Source organism: Agelaius tricolor, unplaced genomic scaffold (genome assembly GCF_023055355.1).
Source record: "Agelaius tricolor isolate 1412-34295 unplaced genomic scaffold, bAgeTri1.0.p SCAF_16, whole genome shotgun sequence".
Classification (NCBI taxonomy): domain Eukaryota; kingdom Metazoa; phylum Chordata; class Aves; order Passeriformes; family Icteridae; genus Agelaius; species Agelaius tricolor.
This window is the reverse complement of record NW_027269276.1, coordinates 721440-745357: the sequence shown is the minus strand read 5'-3', so window position 1 is coordinate 745357 and position 23918 is coordinate 721440. Positions and strand designations below refer to the sequence as shown.

Below are 23918 nucleotides of genomic sequence, written 5' to 3'. Positions count from 1 at the left end.
AATAAACAGCAAAACCCCAAGCAGATGAGTAACCCAAAGGAAGAAGTACAGCAGCAAAGTGAATGCACATTAATAAAAGAGAACAAAGCAGTGCTCAAAATTCCCTCTTAAATGAACCCAAAAGCAATTTTGCCAGTTTCTGCAGCAGTTTTTGTCCCCTTGCAAAATGTTAGCTATGAAAAGAAATCCTTGGAACTAGATTTCTGTGTTTATTGTGCTGTTCTTATAAAATTGCTGTAAGCTTATTCAGAGTCCTGATTCTCATAGTATTCACTTCATATTGCTGCAATAGCATTTTTTGTGTGGAGATCCAGGGCAGGGCTGGAGCAGAGCCTGGCTGAGGAGCCTGGCAGGTCACCTTGTTGCTGCAGGTGCTGCTCACAGAGTTTAAATCCCCTCTGGTTTCCTGTGTGTGTCACTGAGGCTGGAGTAAGAATCCCAGCAGCAAGTGTATGGTGTATGGGTGTAAATCCATGCTTAATTGTCCTGCTTCTGTTTGTGCAGGCAGGTTTGGAGAATCGCCAGCTGGACACGGTGGACTTGTTTTTGAAAAGCAAAGGAAGTGTTTTCAGTCTGTCTGCAGCCTGCCCTGGGCCTGAGCAGCCTGGGGGTGCTGCCTCCCAGTCCTACCTGAGAAGTGAGTGAAGAAGCTCAGCTGCTCAGAGGCTCATTTCACCCTCTCTCCCCCTGGCTCAGTGCAGGATGCTGATGATGATGTGTGAGCTGTTTCTGGACCCATTGCAGATCTGGAGGAGCTCAGGCCAGCTCTAAACTTGCTCTGCTCAGCCATCCAAGCCAATGATATGGAGCCTCACAGCAAGCCCTTCTCCGAGCAGCTGCTGAACCTCACCCTGACCTTCCTCACCAAGCAGCTGGAGGAAATCTTTGTGCACACAGAGGGTAAGATCACTCCTGCTGGGTCATACCTACTAATGTGTGTCGTCGTTTAAGTAAGTAAGAACTGCTAATTCTTTTAATTAAAAGCTTGATTTTGCCTGGGATTAACATAAAAATACTAGAATTAAGTGAGTGAAAGATGTTCATCCCTGTGTTTTAGATTGGACTTACCTGACTAATAATTGGTGGGACTAATACAAAATTTCAGTTCTCCTTTACTGATCCCTGGGCAGAAAAGCCCCTCATTGAGGACAGGGAGCTCTGTTGTGGGGTTGTGGCTGTGTCCTGTGTCCTGACAGGGTGCTGGGCTGTCACTGCCTGCACAGGGGACAGAGCTGATGTGCTCTTCCCTCTGTTTATTAATCATAATCAGCACATGTATTAATTCAGCATTGCTAAACAATAAAATCCTGCCTGTTCATTCCCATTTCACTGAAGTCTTGGATGCTTTTGGCAGAGCCTGATGAGTTCCTGCAGAAGGCTGCAGATATTTTGACTGATTACATCATTAAGCTGAGGAAGTTCCTGAGGAGGTACCCTCACCCAGCAGTGACCCCAGGGCAGGGAGCTGAGCTGGATGAGGACCTGCCTGAGATAGAAGAGAGCCAAGAATGGGAAAAACTGACTCCAGAGGTGAAAATCAGCAAGTTTATATAAGGAGATCATTTATGTGGAAATGTCTTAAAGTACTGGAGAAGAAAGTCAGCATAGGGATGCTCTAGTGTGTTCCATGTTTTTCTCTTTAGGAAGTGATTGCTGAGGCCATCCTAAGCAACAAAATACCAGAGGCCCAAATCTTCTTCAGAAGGCAGAAACACCCTGCTGAGAGTCTGCAGGAGTTTATGCAGACAGGTTTGAGCCTGGTCTATGACTGCCTGCTGAAGGGCAGCACCAGGGAGGCCTCAGAGCTGCTGAGGAACATGGTGAGAGGTGTTTGGGGTGCTCACTCTGCTTTGGGACTGTGCAGGGCACGGGGAGCCTCAGCTCCTGCGGTGGATTGATTGAAAACAGGGGGGATTGCAGTGGGAATGGCTGGCGTGAGGGAGCCTGGCTGGGAATGTGTGCTGGCTGAGCAGCACAGAAAGGGTGGCTCTGCCTGGGGAAGGGACACAGGGACAGCAGGGACATCCCTGGCATGGGGCCACAGGGTTTGGGGACAGCAGGGACATCCCTGGGATGGGGCCACAGGGTTTGGAGACAGCAGGGACATCCCTGGGATGGCACTGCAGGGTTGGGGACAGCAGGGACATCCCTGGGATGGCACTGCAGGGTTGGGGACAGCAGGGACATCCCTGGGATGGGGCCACAGGGACAGCAGGGACATCCCTGGGATGGCAGCACAGGGTTTGGGGACAGCAGGGATGTCCCTGGGATGGCAGCACAGGGTTTGGGACAGCAGGGACATCCCTGGGATGGCAGCACAGGGTTTGGGACAGCAGGGACGTCCCTGCAGGAGCTGGTGCAGGGCTGGCACAAGCCTGCTCGTCAGGGCTGTGTGCTCTGGAGGGAAGCAGCTGTGTTCATTCTGTGCTCGACCTGTTCAGGGCATTCTGTGGGCACCTTTTACAGCCAGTGTCTCTCTGTGGCAGGGCTTGGATGTGAAGCAGGAGCTGCACAAGATCTGCTTGCACACACAGGACAGGCACGTCAGGGAGCTCCTGGTGAGTGCAGCAAGGGCTCCAGCCCTGCAGCCTTGCCTGGGTTTGTGCTGAGGGAAACTCTGGGAAATGGATTTGTAGAAAACTTTCAGAGTTTGGTAGATGGCTCACATAGTCACACAAAATATGGTGTATTTGTATGTAAACTTTGAGATAAGAAATGCTGACTTAGAGATGTCTTGGAACAGGACAGATATTGTTGAGAAAGAAATGGAACTGGAAATAAGTCTCAAAGGATAGTCTTACAAATAAAACTGGATGTTCTAGAGAAACAGAATTATGAAAGATGTATTGCAGTAGGACTTATGAAGGGTAATTTTAGATAATTTGTTTTAAGGTACTTACAGCATGGTGTGGCAAAAGCTGATAGACTAAGAAGCACTTGTAATGTATTGTAATTAGGAAATAGTTGGCCATGAATTATAATATCTGTATTGTCTCACCCTTCTTATGAGACTGAAAATGGATTAAAAGTTATTAAACACCTCTCAGGTGCCCCACCTCTGGGTCAGAAAAAAGCTCAGTCTGACAAGAAAGCCCTGAGTGCACTGACCTTCAGAGCAGAGAGAGGCAGCCTTGCACCTGCAGCCTCCTGGTGGCATTCCTGGAGCACCCCTGTCCCTTTGCAGCTGCAGTTAAACTACAGAGCTGTTCCTGTGTCATTCATTGCTCTCATCTGGTTCTCTCACAGTCTGGAGTCCCCTTGTCATTTAAGTGCATTGCCCTCTGCTTGCAGAATTGTTTCCCTGCAGTTGGTTAATTGTTTGCACTTGCAGGATGGTTTACAACTTGAATAGATTAAAGATAGATAAAGACTGGGGGGAATTGGAGGTAATGTTTTAACAGGTGGAGGTAACACTCTAATTTGAATTCAAGGTGAAAGTCTTACAAGAAGAAAATTACTTTTCTGAAAAAGAAAAGAAAATGATTGACTTTGTGCATCAGGTTGAAAGCTTCTACTCAGAATCCTTCCAGGAAAACAAAGAGACTCAGTCTCTCTCCAGGTAATGTGGGTTATTAATTTTAATCATTAATTAATAGCATTAATGGGGTTTAAAATGTGCTGGATTCTACATTCTGTGGGATTTACTGCACTAACAAATTTAATGTCATTAATTTCACACTGGTGTTTGCAGAAATCAGAGTCAGTGTGGGGACTGAGTCATTTTCTCATTTCTGTGGCAGTTGCTGTCATGTTCTCTCGTGACAAACTGCTGTGTGAGTCATGACAAACTATTGTGGGGGTGACAGAGCTCTTCTGCCTCAAAGGAAGCATTTTTAATAATAATATTAGAATTACCACTCAATTATTCGTGATCAGATGTTTGCTCTGGTTTTGATCTATGATGTCTTTAATACAGCAAACCAAATAACCTAGAAAATAATTTTACAGTTAAATAATGGCAAAACTGTTATGATACTGATAATCTGTTGGAAAAACAGGCAGTTCTTTACTCCTGAACCCTCGAGCTCAGCTCAGTCCCCCTGGCATGCCGGGCTGGGGGCTTTGCTGAGCCCTCCCCAGGTGCTGCTGGCCGTGCTGGGGCTGCTGAGCCCCCTGAGCCCTGCCCGTTGTTGCAGGTGCAGCAGCTGGAGGAGGCAGCAGGAGCTCTCTGGGCCCCGGGCAGTGCTGGGCTCCCAGCTGGGCTGGGGCAGCCCCAGGGCGCCCTGGCTCACAGTGACCCTCAGCTGGGCCCTCTGCTGGGAGCAGCGGCTGCAGGAGATGGTGCTGCTGCCCTGCAAAGCACAGCAAGGCAAGTGCTGTGCCATGGGGCTGCACTGGCACCTGTGGGCACAGCCACAGAGGCCATGTGTGTGTCACTCACCGTGGGGGCAGTGGGGCTCACCCTGTTCCGTCCTGGTGGGGCTCACCCCGTTCCATCCTGGTGGGGCTCACCCCGTTCCATCCTGGTGGGGCTCACCCCGTTCCATCCCGGTGGGGCTCACCCCGTTCCGTCCCGGTGGGGCTCACCCCGTTCCGTCCCGGTGGGGCTCACCCCGTTCCGTCCCGGTGGGGCTCACCCCGTTCCGTCCCGGTGGGGCTCACCCCGTTCCGTCCCGGTGGGGCTCACCCCGTTCCATCCTGGGTCTGGGCTCACCCCGTTCCATCCTGGTTTGGGCTCACCCCGTTCCATCCTGGGTCTGGGCTCACCCCGTTCCGTCCCGGTGGGGCTCACCCCGTTCCATCCCGGTGGGGCTCACCCCGTTCCATCCTGGTTTGGGCTCACCCCGTTCCATCCCGGTGGGGCTCACCCCGTTCCTTCCCAGTGGGGCTCACCCCGTTCCGTCCCGGTGGGGCTCACCCCGTTCCATCCTGGTTTGGGCTCACCCCGTTCCATCCTGGGTCTGGGCTCACCCCGTTCCATCCTGGGTCTGGGCTCACCCCGTTCCGTCCTGGTGGGGCTCACCCCGTTCCATCCTGGTGGGGCTCACCCCGTTCCATCCCGGTGGGTTTCACCCCGTTCCATCCCGGCGGGGCTCACCCCGTTCCATCCCGGTGGGTTTCACCCCGTTCCTTCCTGGTGGGTTCCACCCTGTTCCATCCTGGGTCTGGGCTCCTCCTGTGGAGAGGGGTTTGGAATTAGCTGGGAGGGACTTACCTCATGTGAATGCCACCCTCTGCCCCGGGGAACTGCTTCCAGCTCTGCCAACGTGAGGCTCCAAGAGCTGGAGCAATACCCTTGATCTCATGGCAGCTGTTCATTACAAATAGGTACCTGGAGGGACAGGGCCCAGGAATGGCTCCCACTGCCAGAGGGCAGGGCTGGATGGGAGATTGGGAATTGGGAATTGTTCCCTGGCAGGGTGGGCACGGCCTGGATCCCTGGCAGTGCCCAAGGCCAGGCTGGGTGGACTTGGAGCCACCTGGGACAGTGGGAGGTGTCCCTGCCCATGGCTCTGGATGCTCTTTAAGGTCCCAGCCCAAACCATTGCACAATTCTGTGTAAGAAAACACCAGTATTTCCCTCAGGGGTGTTTGTGTGTGCTGGTTTCATCCATTTGCCTTTTTGAAATGCAGAACTCAAGACCTGCAGCGCTGAGGTGCTCTGGATGCACCTGACAGCCCAGCATGACTGGTTGAGGATTTGTTCCTGGATTGAGGAGTCAGAGCCCAGCCAGGCTCCATGTGGCAGAGCTGCCTGGCCCCCCCTGAGCCCTGACATCGTGGACAGGAGCACTCTGTGCAGCCCCTACATGAGACAGGACATCCTCAACAAGCTGGCCAGGTAGGGGCCCCAAGGCTTCTCTCTCCTTCCTGTGTGAAGCCAAAATCAGAAATAAAATCCTTGGTACTTACTAGTTTTTATACTGCTCTTTTTGGAAACAGCACAAATCCATTGATAAATGTGATTTTAGTCTCCTACTTTACCTGCCAACAGTAAGAGCCAGGAGAGCAGAAGCACTCCTCCCTCAGCCCTTGGATGTTTCAGGGGTTACATTCCTGATGCCACTTTAATGCCAGGGAGGAAATGCTGAGCATTTCCCTGGTCACACCTCGCTCTGGGCAGTGCCCTGCAGTCACCACAGTGTTGTTGGGGCACAGGCAGATGGATTTTGGCACTCTGTGTCTGCCCTAGCAGGGAATTAATCCCTGCTCTAATTGTGGGCTGGATACACCCATCAGAACTTGTCAAGGAGAGCTGTGTGATCAGTGTCTGTGCTTTTTTCTGACAGAAAGGGCATTTTTGTCCCTTCTGAGCTGGAAGATTTTGAGCTGCTGCTCCAGAGGTTGTCGTGCCTGGGGGGAGTCCTGCAGAATCCTCACCCTGTTCCAAAATACAGCTCTGCCAATGGCCTGGACTTCCATGCCCAGTTTGTCCTCCACTGCCTGGAGCACAGCCTGCAGTACCTGCTGTACACTTACCTGGACTATTACAGGTAGGAATGCTTCCCATCCCTCAAACCCCACAAGGGATTTGTGAAGGAAATTTAAAGATTTAAAGAAGGAAACACAATTTGAACACTTGGTGGGGAGACTTTTCCTCAGCCCTGGCAGTGTCATTTACCAGAAACTCTGGGGCAGTGTGGGAGATTTTAAGCTGTATTTTGAAGCTTTATTCAGATTGTCTTAATATTAATTTGTGTGTCAGTCGTGAAAGGAAACAAATACAGCTGTAATTAGTGTAATGCTGTAAGCAGTACAATCCTGAATGAGCCAAGTTGCTCTTCAGAAACTCCGAATTTACAGAATTCAGAAACTCTCTTGAGCACAAGTGTGAGTTGACTCCTGATATGTTCACAGATAAGGAAATTGCTGATTTCCACCTAATCTAGGGTTAGTTGGGGTTTGAAGGTGGTACCAGTATTAGCTATTGGAGCTATATGAATACTTCCCACTTAATGGTTACTTGGCAATTAGAATTTCTGAGCTCTAACTCCAGTCTAACACTGGAATTACCAGAGATGTAGAAGTGGACCAGAAAAAAAAGCCAGTACATAATTTTCTGGTTGTTTGTCTAACCACTTGTATTTGGTATTAACACCCATGAGATGCTCCAGTCTTTAATGCTGTGTCACAGCAGTGGTTTCCAATGCTGTATTTTCACTGTGCTGCTCATTTATTTGCAGTTTAACCCCTTCAAACTGCCCTGTCCTGGGTAACAAGGAGCTGCAGGAAGCACATCCCTGGTTTGAGTTCCTGGTGCAGTGCAGAGGGGTTGCCAGCAATCCCCGAGGTAGGAATTGCTCCAGAGGGGGCTGATGTTCCTGCCCTAGCCCAGGGCTTGGCACAGCTGGATTAAACCTCTGCTCTGCTGCAAACCCCCTGTCCATCACCTCCTCATCTCTGAAATCTGGGTTGTAGTTCCTGCTGGAGCTGTGCTCAAAGGCCTGGAGACTGCACAGGAGTGAGGATCACTCTGTGTGTGACCATCCTTTCCTCAGTTCAGTTACATTGCCAACAGGTTGAGCAGAAGGAGAATTCATGAGAAGACACACATCCCATTAAAATTAAACCTTCCTCTAGTCCCTGTGGTGCATTCTGATTTCTCTGCCCTTGGGTTGTGTGTTTGCTTTACTGAAAACCAGAACAGTTTGTGCCCCTAGCTCCTTGCACTTTTAAAACATTTCATCTTCTGCAGAGTCACACATCAACAAAAGACAAAACTAATCCCAGGTGAAGCTTTTTTAGAAAGCATGGTCAGTGTAGGATAAAGAATTGAACCACTCCAGTGCTAAACTGTGGGGCTCAGGCCAAGCCTGTCTGTGTGGGCAAAGCTTGGTAAACCTTAGCTCATCTTCATTGTGTTTATAGGCAAAGTGAGGGAAAGCAGAATGGACAGCAAAAAGTAATAAAATTCAGCATTTTTCACAGGCAGAGGACAGCTGTAATGTGTAATTAATAGTTTAATATTGGTTTTATATGAAATTAAATTTCACTTTTTTTTCCTTTTAAGATCCCAAGATGATTTTCCAGGCCAGTCTGGCCAATGCTCAGATGCTGATTCCCAGCAGCCAGGGGGGTGTGAGCAGCATCCTGCTGGAGGGCAGGACCCTGCTGGCCCTGGCCACCACAGTCTATGGGCCTGGGGGCATCGACCAGGTACTGCCTGACCCCCCTGACCCCCCTGTCCTGCTGCTCCTATCATGGCTGTGATAGAAAAATGCCCCCTTGGACAGAAAATTGCTGGAGCAGAGGGGGTGACCAGAGTGTCTTGATCCACAGCACAGTCACCTGCAGCATCAGGTGCTGGGGTCTGATACAACTGAAAAGCATTTTACAGGAAAGAAGATGGTATTTTCTGTGTTGTCAAATTCTCGTGGGGTAGATTGGGACACCCCAAAATTGTTTTGTTGCTATTGATGCAGTTTCCTCCTAATTAATTTTGCTTGCTTGCAATGTAGGTCCTTCAGAATGAAGATACAGAAAAACCTCTAAAGAAAGTTGATCCACAGCTCTTGAAGATGGCCTTGACCCCTTACCCCAAGCTCAAGGCTGCTCTCTTTCCCTCCTGCACTGCTCATGGGATTTTGCCTCCTGACATCTCTCTCTACCACCTCCTGCAGGTACCCAGAGTGCTTTTGGCAGGGCACTAGGACAGAGGGGTTTGTTTGCAGCTAAAGCTGGGGCTGGGGGCCAGGGATTTCTTTGGCATCCTGGATGTGGAGCTGAGGTTCACAGCTTCATCCTGAGCTGCTTTTTCGGGTGCTCTCTGCACCCTGTGAGTTTGCAGTGCTGGAATGTCAGAGGGGTGTTCTCACAGTGTTCAGTGGGCAAGGTGTTTAATAGTGCAGAAATTGCAATATTTCAATTTTATAATGTTTGTACTGGTATGAGAATTAGAAATTGAGAGTTACAGGACAGTGATGTGAAATTCTTAAGCTGCCTCAATTTATTTTGTTTCTGATCTTTCAGTCATTAATGCCCTTTGATCCCACGAAATTGTTTGGCTGGCAGTCAGCAAACACTCTGGCTGTGTCAGGTATGTCCCTTGCCAAGGGTTCCATGCTTTCCTAAAGAAAATTACTTTCCAGGGGAATTGTTTGGCAGATAAATTTACTCAAAAGGCCATTTCTTTCACAAGAAAAATAGTGTAATCTACTGAAATTCTGTTTTGCACTAGAATTCTAGATTTTCGCGTTAAGCTTTTCACAGGCAGAACTTTTTCTAAATATAGAAAATTATCTGAATATAAGATAGAAAACCAATGTTTTCTTTTCCAAGCAAGCTGAGGTGATAGAGCTGTGCTTTCCCAGTGAGGAGTGGGGTTTCAGGGTGGTTTTGGATGTGACTTAGAGCCCGAGGAGCACGTTTGGCTCTCCCCTGAGGTTCTGCAGCTGAGCCTGCTGCTGCTGTGCATTCACAGTGTCCTGACAGTGCTGCTGTGTCGTTCCCAGATGCCTGGAGCCAGCTGCCCCACTTCTCCAGCCCGGGGCTGGTGAGCAGGCACGCCGTGCTGGAGAGGCTGGATTTCCTGTTCTACCTGCGGCACGGCCGGCCCGCCTTCGCCTTCGGCACCTTCCTGGGCCAGCAGCTGGCCAGGAGCAAGGCCCCCAGGCAGCTGTGAGTGTCCCCAGCTGGGAGCCCCTCCACCCTCCCCAGCAGCACTCTCTGCTCTAAGGGTTAGAAATCAGATAGCACTGGAAAGACGTGAGCTTGGTTTGGAGTCGCCTCAGCAAATCTGCACAAAGGAAGTGAGGAAAAGATCCCCGCTTTGATCAAACATGGGTGGGCTCCTCTTGTAGGAAAATGAGCCCCTAGTTGACTTTGTAGGAGCATGATGCCCCTTTTCTGTGACATTTCCTAGTTTAAATAGTAAGGCAAAAAATGCACTGGAGGTTGATAGAATTAAATGTCCTGGCTGAAGCTTCAAAATCAGGTGTTCAGTCAAGTGACACATCTTGCTTGAATACATGAAACTTGCTGTTTAGTGTGGGAATTAGAGCAAATCACTTTGTTTCTGTCTGGTTTGTGTATCAGTCACTGTTTCTCTCCATCATTTCCACACAGATCTGTTTCTCTTGTGTAAACAGGTAAAACTGGGGCAAAAAGGGAAACATACATTAATGTGAAGTCATGGTGTAACAGACAGCCAGGGATGCAGGGTTATTTCAGTGACTGCTGTGGGAAAACCCTTTGGGTTCATTTTTCTCTTAGCACCATCTGCAGGTCAGACTCAGGTTCCTGGTGCTGCAGTGGACTGCAAACTCTGCAAAGGCTCTTTCTGCCTTTCTCAGCTGCTGAGGGGGTCTTTTGTTATTATAACACCAATTCCACTACCTTTAGTTTTTGATGAGCATGTTAAATTGCAAACTCTGCTTATCACATGTAAGCCTTCATTCTCATCCCCACATTTTTTACAAATATGAAACTTTTGGCTCACAGTTACCTCTGATACTGATGGCTCAGAGTTCAGCAAACCCCACAGCTGCTTGTTTGCCTGGGGAGGGAGTTTGGGGGGTTATCTGGGAAAGGGAGGCTGACTGCATTCGTGCAGTGGTGACAGCTGTGTGTGCTCCCTGCAGGATCCAGCAGGCAGCTCGGGAGGCCCAGCTGCTGGCCCTGAGCTCCTTTGGTGTCCCCTCGGTGGCTGCAGCCTGCGTGTGCTTCCTGGAGCTGCTGGGGCAGGACAGCCTGGGGCTGAGGGTGGCCCTCAGGGCTGCCAGCCTCATCTCCAGCCACTGCCCCACCAGGGACTCCCTGGGTAAGGCTGCCCTTGTCTGCCTTGCATGGCTGCTCTGGGTGTCTTGGCAAGGGAGGGAGGGATGCGAGGGGCTGCCTGGGGCTCAGCACTGCACTAAAAGCGTGGAAGAGCTTCCTTGTTCTTTTGTTCCTGTTCCTTTACTCATTCTGAAAGGTGCATTCTGATCCTGTAGTGTCAAGTAAGGCAGGAGGACTGATACAGGCTGTATCAGGATCTAACAGACACTGCCCAGCAGCTGCCTGAGACTGATACTAGTGAGGTTCAGTTGTAATAACATTGCAGAGAGTTAAACAAAGTCCATCGCCAAATCCCCTTTCTCCTTCCTTTCATTTACCTGCAGGGATATCAGGTGTTCAAAGCTGTGGGGAAATTTATCCTAGGGTAAATTTATCCTAGAAATAACTCTAGAAAGTTGAATTTCTAACACCAGGGCCACAGGTGTCTGCTTTCCCAGCTAGGAAGCTACTCCTGAAAATGCTGGCCCAGCTCTGATCCCAGTAGCACCTCAGGAATGTGTTCTTTTAAACAGTTGAGAAGCTAACAAGGTTGGCTGATGGTGAAAAGGCAGCATCAGCAGCAGTCCTGACCTCCTTGGAAGAGGCCTTCTGGGATGCCATTGAGCAGCAAGGCATAAAGAGGTGAGAGCAGCCGGGTTTGCTTAGCTGGGAGGTGGAGGCTGAGCGCTGCCCTCTGCCCTCTGTGTGCCAGATAACACCGAGGAGGGCAGCACAGCACAGGGACCTGGCTGCAGGGGTCCCCAGGGCTGTGTGCAGGCAGTGCCAGGGTCGCTCCAGACCCGAGCCTGTGCTGCAAACTGCAGCTCTCTGAACTCTGTGCAGGACATCCAGTGACTGCAGGAGGCAGTGGGCCCTGGTCATGCAGTTCTGCAAGCTGCATAACCTGGAGCTGAGCACGTCCTTCCTGAGGGAATGTGCCAGGTCCAACGAGTGGCTGCAGTTCCTGATCCAGACGCAGCTCCACGGCCACCAGCCGGCCCAGGTGAGCTCCCTGTGCACTGAGCTGGGTCTGGGAGCAAGGGAATGTCCCAGTGTGGAGACAGCAGGAGCCTCACCAGCTCTGGGTTTTGGTTCTCATACCCTGGGACTGTGGTAGCCCTTCCCTTGCAGCCACACTTGTAAATTTAATTTAAACTCAAGTAGTTACTGCTTTTTTTAATTGGAGAGTTGCCAGATGTTCAGTGTAAGTTTTAATGAAGCTACTCATCTTTCCTTTCAAAAATTAATTTTTTTGTAAAGATACTTAAACTTTTGAGAATCCAAATTTTCCAAGTTTAATTTTGAATGCGATTTAAAAAGGAATAAAACACTCCAATAAAAGCAATTGGGAAAAGTCATGTGAGGAAGCTAAGTGGGAAATTCCAGGTAAGATGGTGCTTAGCAGACCTAGAATTTTAGCTTGGATCTGCTTGTGGTTTTGAAGAATTTATAACTCCACAAAAGCACCTGAGTAGACTCTTTGCAGCTCTGTTGCTGCACTACAAGGTAGAGCAGAACTGAGGCTCCCTTTGTGGAATAGGATGAGCTTTCATTAGAATAATTCACACCTACAGAAGCCTTTTTCCTCTCCAGGTCTCCAAAGCTGTTCTAAAAACTGAATTTGGAGAGTGTTTTGTCTCTGTGTGTTCAGTGCTTCCATCCTGCCCCATCCTGTCTGGCCTCACAAGGCTCTGTTTCCCCACAGGTCCTTCCCCTGCTGCAGGATTTCCCTGCTGTGGTCCAGGATCACCTGCAGCTGGCCCTGGGGAGGCTGCTGGGAGCTGAGGCAGGAGCTGCAGGCAGGCCCCGTGCAGGGAGCCTGTTCCAGACGCTGCTGCAGTGCCAGGAGCAGCCCAGCCCCTGCGGGTTCCTGCTGGCTGAAGGGCTCAGGGCACAGGCCCCCATCCTCAGCGTGCTGGCAGCCTGCTGCCCCGTGAGTCTGCCCTGTGGGGATGGGTGGCTGTGCCAGGCTCTGCCCCAGGGCTCTGCTGCCCCGTGAGTCTGCCCTGTGGGATGGCTGTGGCACAGCTGGCACTGCCAGGCTCTGCTGCCCCGTGAGTCTGCCCTGTGGGGATGGGTGGTGGCACAGCTGGCACTGCCCCAGGGCTCTGCTGCCCCGTGAGTCTGCCCTGTGGGGATGGGTGGTGGCACAGCTGGCTCTGCCAGGCTCTGCTGCCCCGTGAGTCTGCCCTGTGGGATGGATGGCTGTGCCAGGCTGTGCCCCAGGGCTCTGCTGCCCTGTGAGTCTGCCCTGTGGGATGGCTGTGGCACAGCTGGCTCTGCCCCAGGGCTGTCTGCACTGCCATCACAGCTGCTCTTGTGTTTCTGGGGTGGCTGTGCCCAGCGTGCCCCCTTCCACCAGGAGGGGAGGTGTGAACCCTCCCTTTTGGCATTTCCAGGGTGCCAACCTCATCTCCTGCCTCTGTGTGTGGATCATCACTTCTGTGGATGATGCCACCAGGGCTGAGGCCACTGCCCACAGCCAGGGCGGGGCAGAGGGTCCCCAGTGGGACCTGCAGGACCTTGCTGTCATCTGGAAAGTCCTCTTGAGGAAGCAGAAGAGCAAAACACTTCTGAGTGGCTTCCAGCTCTTTTTAAAGGTGAGGGGATGTGGTTTCAGGGGTGTATTTGATGTGTCTCACCTTCTGGGCTTTAAACTCCCCTCTGTCTTGCTTGTGCCAAGGATAACCTGCCTCTCCACTGAAATTCCCAGTCAAGTTGGAAATTCTTCCAGTTATCACAGATTTTTAGATCCTACATCAACCTTGCATGCAATTTTAATAAATTAAAGCTTCATTGTTCTGCTGCTGAGGGTGACAAATTCTACATTGATTGAATGAAATAATAGATGATTTTTAAAGTATGATTTATTTATTGGGTACTTTTGGGAATTTATTATCATCTGGTTTTGTGTCTTAAAGGATTCCCCTTTGCTGCACATCCTGGAGATGTATGAGCTCTGCATGAACTGTAAGAAATACACTGAAGCTAAAACCAAACTGGACAAATTTCAGGAAAGCCTCACAAACGTAAGGAAATAAATTTTCTCTAAATGTCATTGCTGGGATTGGGCAGCTGTGCCAAGAGGAGCAGTGTGTGAAAACACTCTGTCTCTCGATGCAGATGCTTTAACAATCCTTTCCATCCCAGTTTCTGGCTCCCTGCTAACTGACATTATTCCCTGTCATTAATGGTTTTCCTTCCTGGACACTGGGCTCAGGCAGCTCAGTTCACTTCCCCAGCAGTGCCAGGGCTGTTTGTGTAACAATTAATTCTACCTGGCCCTGTTTGTGTAACAATAAATTCTACCTGGCCCTGCTGGCCCTGCTCAGCCCTCCCACCTCCCCTGGCTCTCAGCAGTACCTGCTGTGGAATGTCCAGCTCCAGCTCAGCTCGGGGCTGGCAGCTCCCTGTTCCATCAGTTAATTAATTGATGGAACAATAAATTCTACCTGGCCCTGCTCAGCCCTCCCACCTCCCCTGGCTCTCAGCAGTACCTGCTGTGGAATGTCCCGTTCCAGCTCAGCTCGGGGCTGGCAGCTCCCTGTTCCCCGAGGAGGGGCACAGCTGCTGCCCCTTCCATTCCCCCCCGGAGCACGGGGAAGGGCCCCCCTGATCCCGACCCCCTTGTTTCCGCAGCTGGGGGCCGCAGGGGGAGCAGCCCCCGCGGTGCCGCTGCCGTGGCTGCGCTCGCAGGCGCTGTTCCTCCTGGAGCTGATGCTGCAGCAGTGCCACACTGACTACGAGCTGGGCCGGCTCCTGCAGCTGCTGGCTGCGGCAGAGCCCCTCCTGCTGGACGGTGAGCACAGCAGGAACCCCAGCCCTGCGGCAGGGCCGGCCCCTGAGGGAGCCCCGGCCTCCCCTGGGCCTCAGCCCCAGCCTTGCTGAGCTCTTGGTTCTCTTCTGCCAGGCCCGCACCTGAAGAGGCTCTGTGCCCTCAGTGAGGCCCTCAGGGACGCCTCCATCTCCATCAGCCGCTCCATCCTGACCGCCTGCAGCCTGGAGGCGTTCCAGGGCGAGTGCAGCTCCATTCTGGAGCAGCTGCAGGAGAGGGGAATGTTCAGCCTGGCTCGGGAGGTGGCAGCCCTGGCTGAGCTGCCCGTGGACAGCGTGGTCACACAGGAGGTACAGTGCATGTGCTGACAGTCACCTCTTCCTGCTGCTGCCAGGATTCAGGATGCAACTTCTCAGCCTTCCTGAAACATTCATTTTTTTGTTAAGTAATTTTTTATTTTAAATGCAAGTACAGCCAACACACAGGCTGTAAGTGCTGAGCTGCAGAGTGCAGGACAACTGTCCTCATTCTCCTACTGTTTTTATTTGTATGCAATCACTTTTATTTGGGGAGACAAACAGATGGGTTTGTCCATCACGGGGTGTAAGGAGATGGTCTTTAAGGTCCCTTCCAACCCAAACCAGTTCTGTGACTTGTTGTGTTTTGGGGCACTTCCCTAAATCCAGTGTTTCAGTGCTGCCCGTCCTGTGTGAGCTGGAGTTTTCTTTCTTGGGAAGACAATTGTGATAAACCTCTGTGGATTTTACAGGTTCTGAGAGATCTACATCATTTAAGAGACACTGGCCAGTGGCATCAGAGCCAGACCAGAGCAGAGTTCTGGCAGAAGTGCGACGACACCTTCAGCAGACATTCCATCTGCAGCCGAGCCGCAGCAGGCTTCTTCCTGCAGCAGGCTGACAACGTGTGGGATTGCTCAGGGCAGGAGAAGACAACCAGCATGGTGGAGAGGCGGCTGCTGCTCACCCTGGCAGGGCACTGGCTGGCCAAGGAGCGCGGGGTGGCGGCGCAGGAGCTGCAGGAGGTGGAGAAGCGGATCTGGCAGTGCCGCGTGGCGGAGCGGGCGCTGCTGCCCGAGGGCTCGGAGCCGTGCCCCGGGGCCCTGCGCTTGGGCAGCCTGGCTGAGCGCTTCTCCTTTGCGCGGCTGCCGGCGCTGGACGCGGCCGAGCCCCGCGGGCTGCGGGCGCTGCCTGCCCGGGAGGCGCGGGCGGCGCTGGGGGCCGCGGAGCGGGCGGCGCTGGGGGCCCTGCTGGGGACCCTGCTGGAGCAGGGCAGCGTGCACGAGGCCGCCCGCGTGTGCCGCTACTTCCAGCTGTGGCACCGGGACGTGGCCCTGGTGCTGCACTGCCGGGCCCTGGCCCTGGGCGAGGCCGCGCTGCAGCAGCTGCAGCCCGAGGTGCAGACCCTGCTGACGGCCGAGGCCAGCGCGGAGCCCAGCGGTGAGTGACCCCCGAGCCCTGTCCCCCCTCCCCAAAGCTCTGCAGAACCCCGGCTCCTCCTGCCCTCTCTCCCTGCTGCAGAAATGCTCTTCTGAGAGCAGCTTGTGGCCTTGCCCTGCACGTGTCCCTGTGTGCTCCTGGCAGAGTGTTCTGTGTACAATTCCCATCGATCTGAACCTTCCATTTGTCAGAGCGCTCGGTTCTGGCCCAGTAAAGCAGCACTGGGCTTTATCCCTCTTCCTGCTTTTAGAAAACACTCCACTAATTTTTTTCCTGTAGCTGAAGCAAGGCAATACCTTAGTTAATACATTTTTCTGACTCCTTTAGGCATTATGAAGGGTTTGGTGTTTCTTGTTTAGTAGCAAGGCTAAGGCTGAGAATGTTTATCTGTAAAGTTCTCTGCCTGTCTGTGAGGTCTGAGTGAGCAGTGTTTATCTGTAAAGTTCTCTGCCTGTCTGTGAGGTCTGAGTGAGCAGAACATCCCTTTCTAATACTGATGTGTAAAGCTGAATAGATACAGAAGAGCATAAATGAATCCTAAGCCATCAGGAAGGCTGCAGAACACTTAATCTTAGAAATTTTATATCTGAGAAATTATTGACAATATTTGAGTTCTGTTACATTGTTTGTACCCTGAAACAAATGTAAGATTTAAAAATCACAGGTGCCAAGAGCAAGTTTTCAAAGTTTGAGGAAGTGTTACAGAATTGCTGCAGGTTTTGAGAGCCTTGCCCAGGTATAAGGGAGTTGTCTGCCTTTGTGAGATAGGAATTGATGGTTTTTTGTTTCCAGCATCCAGCCTGGAGGACTGGACCCCTCTGGGGTGTGGGGATGATGCCGTGGTGGCAGCACTGAAGGCCCTGGCAGAGGAATGTGTCCATGGCAGGGGTTACTGCAGGCAGGTCCTGTGCCTCTACGAGCTCTCCAAGGTAAGCCCAGGGGCCAGGGCCTTGGGCCAGCCCTGCCGGGGCTGGGGAGGGCAGGGTGAGAGGGTGGAGGTCCTGGCAGGTGCTGCAGAGGGTGGAATTCCAGCCCTTTGTGGGGGAAAAGGCCAGAGGCTTCCTGGGCATGATGTGCTGAGATGAGCTTGAGCACAGCTGTCCAATTCCAGCTCCAGGTGATGCAGTCCATCCTCCCACTTTGCTCTCCTCAATTCAGTGTTATTTTACACTTTTTGGGCCTGAAGCTGCAGCGGTGTCCTTGGTTCTGGGGCTGGAAAAGGATTGTTTTATCTGACTGAGCTGTGAGGAGAACTGCTGACACTCTGTAATGGAGTTCAGAGTTGTAAACTAATGCAGTACAGAATCTGGAAAATGTGAAAGCTCAAACTTAAGGCATCACGTGCGGTTAAGGGGAGGTGCCATGGGTGGGGATGCCCTGATGGGTTTCGGTGCTGCTCCTTTGGGGAGATGCCATGGGTTAAGGATGCTCTGATGGTTTTGGTGCTGCTCCTTTGCGGAGGTGCCATGGTCAGGGATGCTCTCATGGTTTTGGTGCTCTCCCCCAGGACCTGAGCTGCTCCTTTGCGGAGGTTCCATGGGTGGGGATGCTCTCATGGGTTTTGGTGCTGCTCCTTTGCGGAGGTTCCATGGTCAGGGATGCTCTGATGGGTTTGGTGCTCTCCCCCAGGACCTGAGCTGCTCCTTTGCGGAGGTGCCATGGGTGGGGATGCTCTGATGGGTTTTGGTGCTGCTCCTTTGCGGAGGTTCCATGGTCAGGGATGCCCTCATGGTTTTGGTGCTCTCCCCCAGGACCTGAGCTGCTCCTTTGCGGAGGTTCCATGGGTGGGGATGCTCTCATGGGTTTTGGTGCTGCTCCTTTGCGGAGGTTCCATGGTCAGGGATGCTCTGATGGGTTTGGTGCTCTCCCCCAGGACCTGAGCTGCTCCTTTGCGGAGGTGCCATGGGTGGGGATGCTCTGATGGGTTTTGGTGCTGCTCCTTTGCGGAGGTTCCATGGTCAGGGATGCCCTCATGGTTTTGGTGCTCTCCCCCAGGACCTGAGCTGCTCCTTTGCGGAGGTTCCATGGTCAGGGATGCCCTCATGGTTTTGGTGCTCTCCCCCAGGACCTGAGCTGCTCCTTTGCGGAGGTGTCGGCGCGGGAGCCGCGGGAGGTGCTCGGGGCCCTCCTGGCGCGGCGGGGGCCGGAGCGGGGCCGTCGAGCCCAGGCCTTCATCACCTGCCAGGGGCTGCCCCCTGCCACCGTGGCCCCTCTGCTGGCACAGCAGATCACCCACGAGCTGCTGGCCTCGGCCCAGGGAAAAGGTGGGCACAGGCTGCCTGTGGTGTGGGCACACACCTGGGCTGTGCTGGGGGCACAGGGAGCACACCTGGGCTGTGCTGGGGTTTGGTGGGGGCACAGGGAAAAGGGGACGGGCCAGGTTTGCTCTCTGGGGTCATTTCTGTGTCCCCAAAGCAGCCCCTGCACTCAGTCCCTGAGAGCTCAGCTCTGCTCTGTGAGCATTGTCTGCCTCATGTAAAGTTCTGTACAAATGTTCATTTGTAATTATTCCTGTGTCCAATATGGTGTTGCAGTAGTTAAGGCTGTATTTTTGTGGACATAAATTTAATATTTCTTTTTTAAAAGGCTTTTTAGCCTTGGTCTTTGCTGCCCCACATCATCTGACCTGGGAATATCATGTGCATTTCCCTGTGTAAAATATGACAAAAGGTTCTCCCCTTTCTTTTTTCCTTTGGGAAATCAGGGGCAGCTGTATGGTTGTCCACTAGGATTTTGTTGGGTTACTGGCAAAAAAGTAATTTCTGATTGTTAAATTTAAGCAATAACACCCAAAGTGTCTTTAGGATTGTAGTCCCAAGTCCTCAGTCTGGATGATACCAGATTGGTTTGTTTGGGGTTTGTTAATTAATGGTAAGAAATAAAAGGAGTACTCTCCTGCACAATCAGCAGTGGTGACAGAATTCCCTCTCTGGCCACAGGGCAGAAGCAGGCTTGGAACCCTGCAGTGGAGAGCCAGGAGCTCCTGCAGCTTGCCAAGCTGTGCCAGGATCACACCTTGGTTGGGATGAAGTTGCTGGATAAAATCTCCTCAGTCCCCCGTGGGGAGCTGTCGTGCAGTGAGTAAATGGCAAATCCTGCCTGGTGTAACCTGTGTGTAACTAACGTGGCGTTGTTGGCTTAAACTCACAGCTCAAAGGGGAGGCTCTGCTGCTGATCTCCAATTTGATATTCAGTTAGTAGGGCTGAGGATGTGCACAGTAGATAGGGGTGTTGCTTAAGGGTTTATTTTCCAAACAAAATTCAGATTTCTGTGCTAAGCAAGAGGTGGGAGATGCAGCCAGGGAGTAACCTGAGCTGTGGTGGTTTGTTACAGAAGGGGCATTGTGACTTTGTTCATATTTATCACAGTTAGGAACTGAATGTTTCAAACCCAAATGCAAAACTCGTGCCCTTCCTTTTCCCAGTGCAGGGCAGTGAGGATGTGTTACACATTTGGCAGCCTTGGCTGGGGGAGGCTGCAGCTTCCGCGCTTGTGTGTGGTTTGTGTTTTCTGGAGAGAGGCACAATTCACTTCCTCAGCCCTTTCACTGAAGTCCCAGAACTCTTCTGCTCCTCAGTTACAGAGCTGCTGATCCTGGCCCACAGCCTCTTCAGCCTGACGTGTCACATGGAGGGGATCACGCGAGTGCTGCAGGCAGCTCGGCTGCTCACCGAGGAGCACCTGGCTCCCAGGGAGGAGTACGGGCTGGTGGTGAGTGTCCCTGGGCTGGGGCTGTCCCTGCGCTGTCCCTGGGCTGTCCTGGGCTGGCTGTGCCTGTCCTGGCTGTGCCTGCCCAGTGGTGATTCAGCTGCTGGGGAAATGTGCTGCTCTGTGGCACTGGGCATCTTTAATTGCTGCCTTGAAGGATCTCCTGGAGCCTGGGACGTGCCCAGTGGAATGGTGTCAGTGCTGAAAGCTTCACAGCCTATTTTTATGAGATCAAATCATGCCCTTTGAGCTCCCTGTGGGGCAGCTGCAGTTTGTGTTGGTCTAGGAGTACCCCCATGGCTCCAGGGGAACATGTGCAGCCTGGGCTGCCCTGGGAGGGGATTGTTCACTCCCCTGGAGCTGCTGAGGTGCCCTGGTGTCCCCAGGTGCGCCTGCTGACAGGCATTGGCAGGTACAATGAGATGACCTACATCTTTGAGCTGCTGCACCAGAAACACTACTTCGAGGTGCTCATGAGGAAGAAGCTGGACCCGGTATGTGAGGGACAAACGTGCAGGGAATTTACACCCAGTTTACACAGGCTGAAATTGTCTGGACATTTTACTTTCTGAGTAAAATTTACTTCCTGAATAGAGAGTCAGGTTTCATAGAAATAAATTAATGCTGGGGTTTATTCTTATTTTAGTTGAAACATTATTTCCTAATTAGTTCAGTGCTACAACGAGAGCAGCATTGAAGCTTGAACTTGACATTGTCAGAGTTTTAACATCCTTGCTTTGCTTTTATTTGCAGTTAAAGTTTCATGGGGGTTTTAAAAATCACAGATACTCACAGCTGTTTAAAGTAAGCCATGAAGAAATGTCACATACTGACATTGGTATGCAAAGAAGCACACGGGTTCTGGATTTTCATGCCCAGCTGAGCACGGGCGTGGGGCTGCTTTGGGTTTTAGGTGCAGTGGTCCCTTCTGGGGACAGGGTGGGTGCAGGCTGTGCTCAGGGTGCCCAGAGGGTGGGTGCAGGCTGTGCTCAGGGTGCCCTCTGTGCCCAGAGCGGGACGCTGAAGGCAGCACTGCTGGACTACACCAAGCGCTGCCGGCCCGGCGACAGCGAGAAGCACAACATGATCGCGCTGTGCTTCAGCATGTGCCGGGAGATCGGCCAGAACCACGAGGCTGCCGCCTGCACCCAGCTCAAACTCATCGAGTGCCGGCCCTGGGGTGAGCGGGGGCGGACGGGCAGGGGAGGTGCTGGGCTCCTGGAGCAGCCCTGGAGCTGCTGCTGCCGGCGGGAGGCTCCTGCCCTGGGTGTGCACAGAGGGTCTGACAGCCGGGGCTCTTTCCTGATGTAACATTCCCGCGGAGCAGGGACACTGCCAGGTTTCCCTCAGCCCACAGGATGGGACACAGTGGCCTCACAGGGGCTCTGTGAAGTGCTGGGGTTTGTCTGCGAGTGTGGCAGCCACGGGGTGAGCTCTGCAGCGTGGGCAGCCAGTGCTTGTGAGAGCAGCGACAGCGGGAGCTGTGCCAAGGGATTTCTGAGTGGCTCTGGCAGTGGTCAGTGCTGGGATCTGCCACAAATGTGGGGCTGGGGTTTCTTTCCAGCTTCCCATCACTCAACCAGGCTCCAGCAAAGCTTTGGCCCATTAACTGAACAGGCACTGTGTTTCATCCTGCTTTTTTAATACATAAATGTTGGTTTAGTTTTTGGTGCTTTATGAGACAACACCAGGGACAGACTTGGCACTGGGAGGGAGTTTTAAAAGTAACTTTGTCACCTTTATAAATAATTGGTTATTCCTTCCTTTTTCCCGTTTCAGAGGAGTCTCTTCAGGATGTTCCAAATTTAAAGAAGCTGCTGCTGAAAGCTGTGACTCTCTTCATTGATGCAGCAGAAAGTTACTCCAAGGTAAAGTGAGATGGAATGAAATGATTTGTGGAGCATTGAGGAGTGGGCTGTGCTGGGAGAACACCCCGAGCTGCCCTGGGGAGGGTGTGCAGGGCCCAGTGCAGAAGGGATCTGTGTCTCTGCAGCCCAGGGGCACCAGGAGCATGGCTGTATCTGAGTGTGCCATGCTGGCCCCTGCTCAGGCTTTAACAAAGCCTGGGTTACAGGTGTGTTCCCCACTGTCAGGGCAGGGACCCTGAGCCTAATGAGCAAGGTTAAAACAATTACAGTATTTAAACCCAAGCGTAATTATGGTGGAAGTATTTGTGGGAATGAAGCTTTGTTGAATGCCGATGGTGAATGTGAAGCTGCAGTGCTCTGTCGCTGCTTCGGGCCCTGCAGGGCTCTGAGCTGTCTCAGGGCTGTCCCCAGGCTCCCCTGGAAGCTCTCAGCTGCTCTGTTCCAGGACTCGTGTGTGCGGCAGGCGTTGCGCTGCCGCCGCCAGACGCGGCTCATCACGCTCCAGCTGCACTTCCTGGGCTCAGGGCAGAGCACCAGGATCATCAACCTGGGCAGGCAGGAGCTGCCAGGAGCCATCCTGGCCTTGCCCAGGTTCTACCAGGTGAGCTGGGCTCCCCTTGGGCTCCTCTATCAGGAACTCCTCTAATTTGGGCACTGCAGTGCCTGAGTGCTCAGCTCCTTCTCCTGGCCTCAGAGCCTGTGGCTGTTACCCCAACCTTATATCCCGTGTGATGGAGGGACAGGACACAGGGAGTGGCTTCCTGAGGGTGGTGGATGGGATAATGGGAGGGAATTGTTCCTGGGAGGGTGGGCAGGCCCTGGTACAGGTGTCCAGAGCAGCTGTGGCGGCCCCTGCATCCCTGGCAGTGCCCAAGGCCAGGCTGCATGGGGCTTGGGGCAGTCTGGGATGGTGGAAATTGTCCCTCTTTAGGGGCTGAGGAAGGTTGTGCACAGTGCTTTGCTCCCTGTATTTCTCTGCTGTTATTTGTTACCCTGTATTTCCCAGCTGCTCTCAAGAACAGCAGCAAGGGCTGGGCCGAGCAGAAGCTCCCCAGTAGCGAGTTCTCAGCATGGAAGGTTCTGTGCAGTGAGTTCTCAGTGTGGAATGCTCTGTGCCATCCCCCTCCTGTTCCTGCTCTCCCTGCAGGCAGCCATCGTGGCCGAGGCCTACGAGTTCCTGCCGGACTGGGCTGAGGTTCTGTTCCAGCAGGTGATCACCAGGGGCGACTTCGTGTACCTGGAGGAGTTCCGGCAGCAGCGGCCGCTGCGGCCCGGCCTCTTTGAGGAGGTGGCCAAGAAGTGAGTGAGGCTCTGCAGCTCTACCTGCACAGGGCCCCTGAGAGGGAGGGAAAGGGTTAAACTGTCCAACCTGTTATGGGGGCTTGAGATGGAATTCCAGAATGGTTTGGGTGGGAAGGGACCTTAAAGCCCATCCAATGCCATGGCAGGGACACCTTCCACTGTCCCAGGTGCTTCAAGTCCTAATGTCCAAAATGGCCTTGGGCATTCCAGGGATCCAGGGGCAGCCACAGCTGCTCTGGGCACCCTGTGCCAGGGCCTGCCCACCGTGCCAGTGAAGGATTTGTTGGTAGGCTTGGTTCCTGGCACAGCATGGGTGTCACTCTGCTCCAGCCTTGTCCTCGAGCTGGACAAGGAGGGAGCTCAGGGCTGGGCAGAGCAAATCCTTAAAATGAATCAGAGCAAATTAACAACCAGGAGATTCAAGTGTAGGTGTTGAGTACGACCTCGTGTTGAAATGTCATTCTAGCAGGCCCAGAGCAAGAGGCTCAGGGGCCTGGGGAGGTTCTGTGTCTCCACTCCCATGTGCAATTGTTGCAGGGTCAAACAGCAGCACGCCCCTGCTGATGCTGCCCTGAGGAACCTGAAGCGCTTCCTCACCCACTGCGAGGACATCTACACCTACTACAGGCTGGCCTACGACCACAAGTTCTATGACGTGGTGAACTCCCTGCTGAAGGACCCTCAGACTGGCTGCTGCCTCAATGACCTCTTATCCAACTGAATTCCAGCTGAATTCCAGCCCGGAGCACAGGCTGCAGGCTCACTGCTGATTTACACAGATTTTATCAATGGCCTGCTCACAGGGCTCTGCTGCTCCCTAAAAATTACTCCAGAAAACGGAACAAGGTTGTAAGTAGTTAAATGCTGACTGTGTTAACCTAAAAATTGTGTTTTGTATAATAAATCTTATTGTTTATAAATTACTTGAGTCACCAGCCAACCCTGACTGGCCCAGGTGGGGGGTGAAGCAGAGATCCAGCAGCCCTTTAAATCAGGGGCATGGGGAGGGAGCAGCCCAGGAATTGTATCCAAAGAGGCTGAAACAGGTGTACAGAATGGCCACGTAAAGGGGGTGGAACGAGCAGAATCACTGCAGGTTTCAGGTACCCAAT

At 52.6% G+C, this 23918-nt stretch overlaps 1 protein-coding gene across 5 annotated transcripts in view; it reads left to right on the top strand.

Annotated features, from left to right (window-relative positions):
• Window positions 1-23729, top strand: part of SPG11 (SPG11 vesicle trafficking associated, spatacsin) — a 30200-nt gene extending 6471 nt beyond the window's left edge. The window contains exons 8-40 of one of the 5 annotated variants that reach the window (XR_011681390.1): window positions 505-637; window positions 745-900; window positions 1355-1530; window positions 1644-1820; window positions 2487-2558; window positions 3432-3559; window positions 4137-4309; window positions 5575-5782; window positions 6231-6434; window positions 7125-7231; window positions 7952-8097; window positions 8400-8561; window positions 8911-8977; window positions 9393-9558; window positions 10521-10699; window positions 11229-11337; window positions 11539-11698; window positions 12401-12628; window positions 13095-13295; window positions 13617-13724; window positions 14335-14494; window positions 14606-14820; window positions 15240-15927; window positions 16720-16856; window positions 17993-18191; window positions 18867-19004; window positions 19506-19639; window positions 20023-20130; window positions 20648-20816; window positions 21416-21504; window positions 21916-22105; window positions 22652-22803; window positions 23344-23482. Coding sequence is in view for 2 of the 5 variants with exons in the window: in XM_071441071.1 (XP_071297172.1) it covers window positions 505-637; window positions 745-900; window positions 1355-1530; window positions 1644-1820; window positions 2487-2558; window positions 3432-3559; window positions 4137-4309; window positions 5575-5782; window positions 6231-6434; window positions 7125-7231; window positions 7952-8097; window positions 8400-8561; window positions 8911-8977; window positions 9393-9558; window positions 10521-10699; window positions 11229-11337; window positions 11539-11698; window positions 12401-12628; window positions 13095-13295; window positions 13617-13724; window positions 14335-14494; window positions 14606-14820; window positions 15240-15927; window positions 16720-16856; window positions 17993-18191; window positions 18867-19004; window positions 19506-19639; window positions 20023-20130; window positions 20648-20816; window positions 21416-21504; window positions 21950-22105; window positions 22652-22803; window positions 23344-23527 (5589 nt within the window). In the remaining 3 variants the exon portion in view is untranslated. Of the gene's footprint in view, window positions 1-504; window positions 638-744; window positions 901-1354; window positions 1531-1643; window positions 1821-2486; window positions 2559-3431; window positions 3560-4136; window positions 4310-5574; window positions 5783-6230; window positions 6435-7124; window positions 7232-7951; window positions 8098-8399; window positions 8562-8910; window positions 8978-9392; window positions 9559-10520; window positions 10700-11228; window positions 11338-11538; window positions 11699-12400; window positions 12629-13094; window positions 13296-13616; window positions 13725-14334; window positions 14495-14605; window positions 14821-15239; window positions 15928-16719; window positions 16857-17556; window positions 17620-17992; window positions 18192-18866; window positions 19005-19505; window positions 19640-20022; window positions 20131-20647; window positions 20817-21415; window positions 21505-21915; window positions 22106-22651; window positions 22804-23343 lie in introns of those variants that run through there. The other 4 variants (XM_071441071.1, XR_011681391.1, XR_011681392.1 and 1 more) reach the window with 4 other exon arrangements.
• Window positions 23730-23918: the final 189 nt, after the last annotated feature.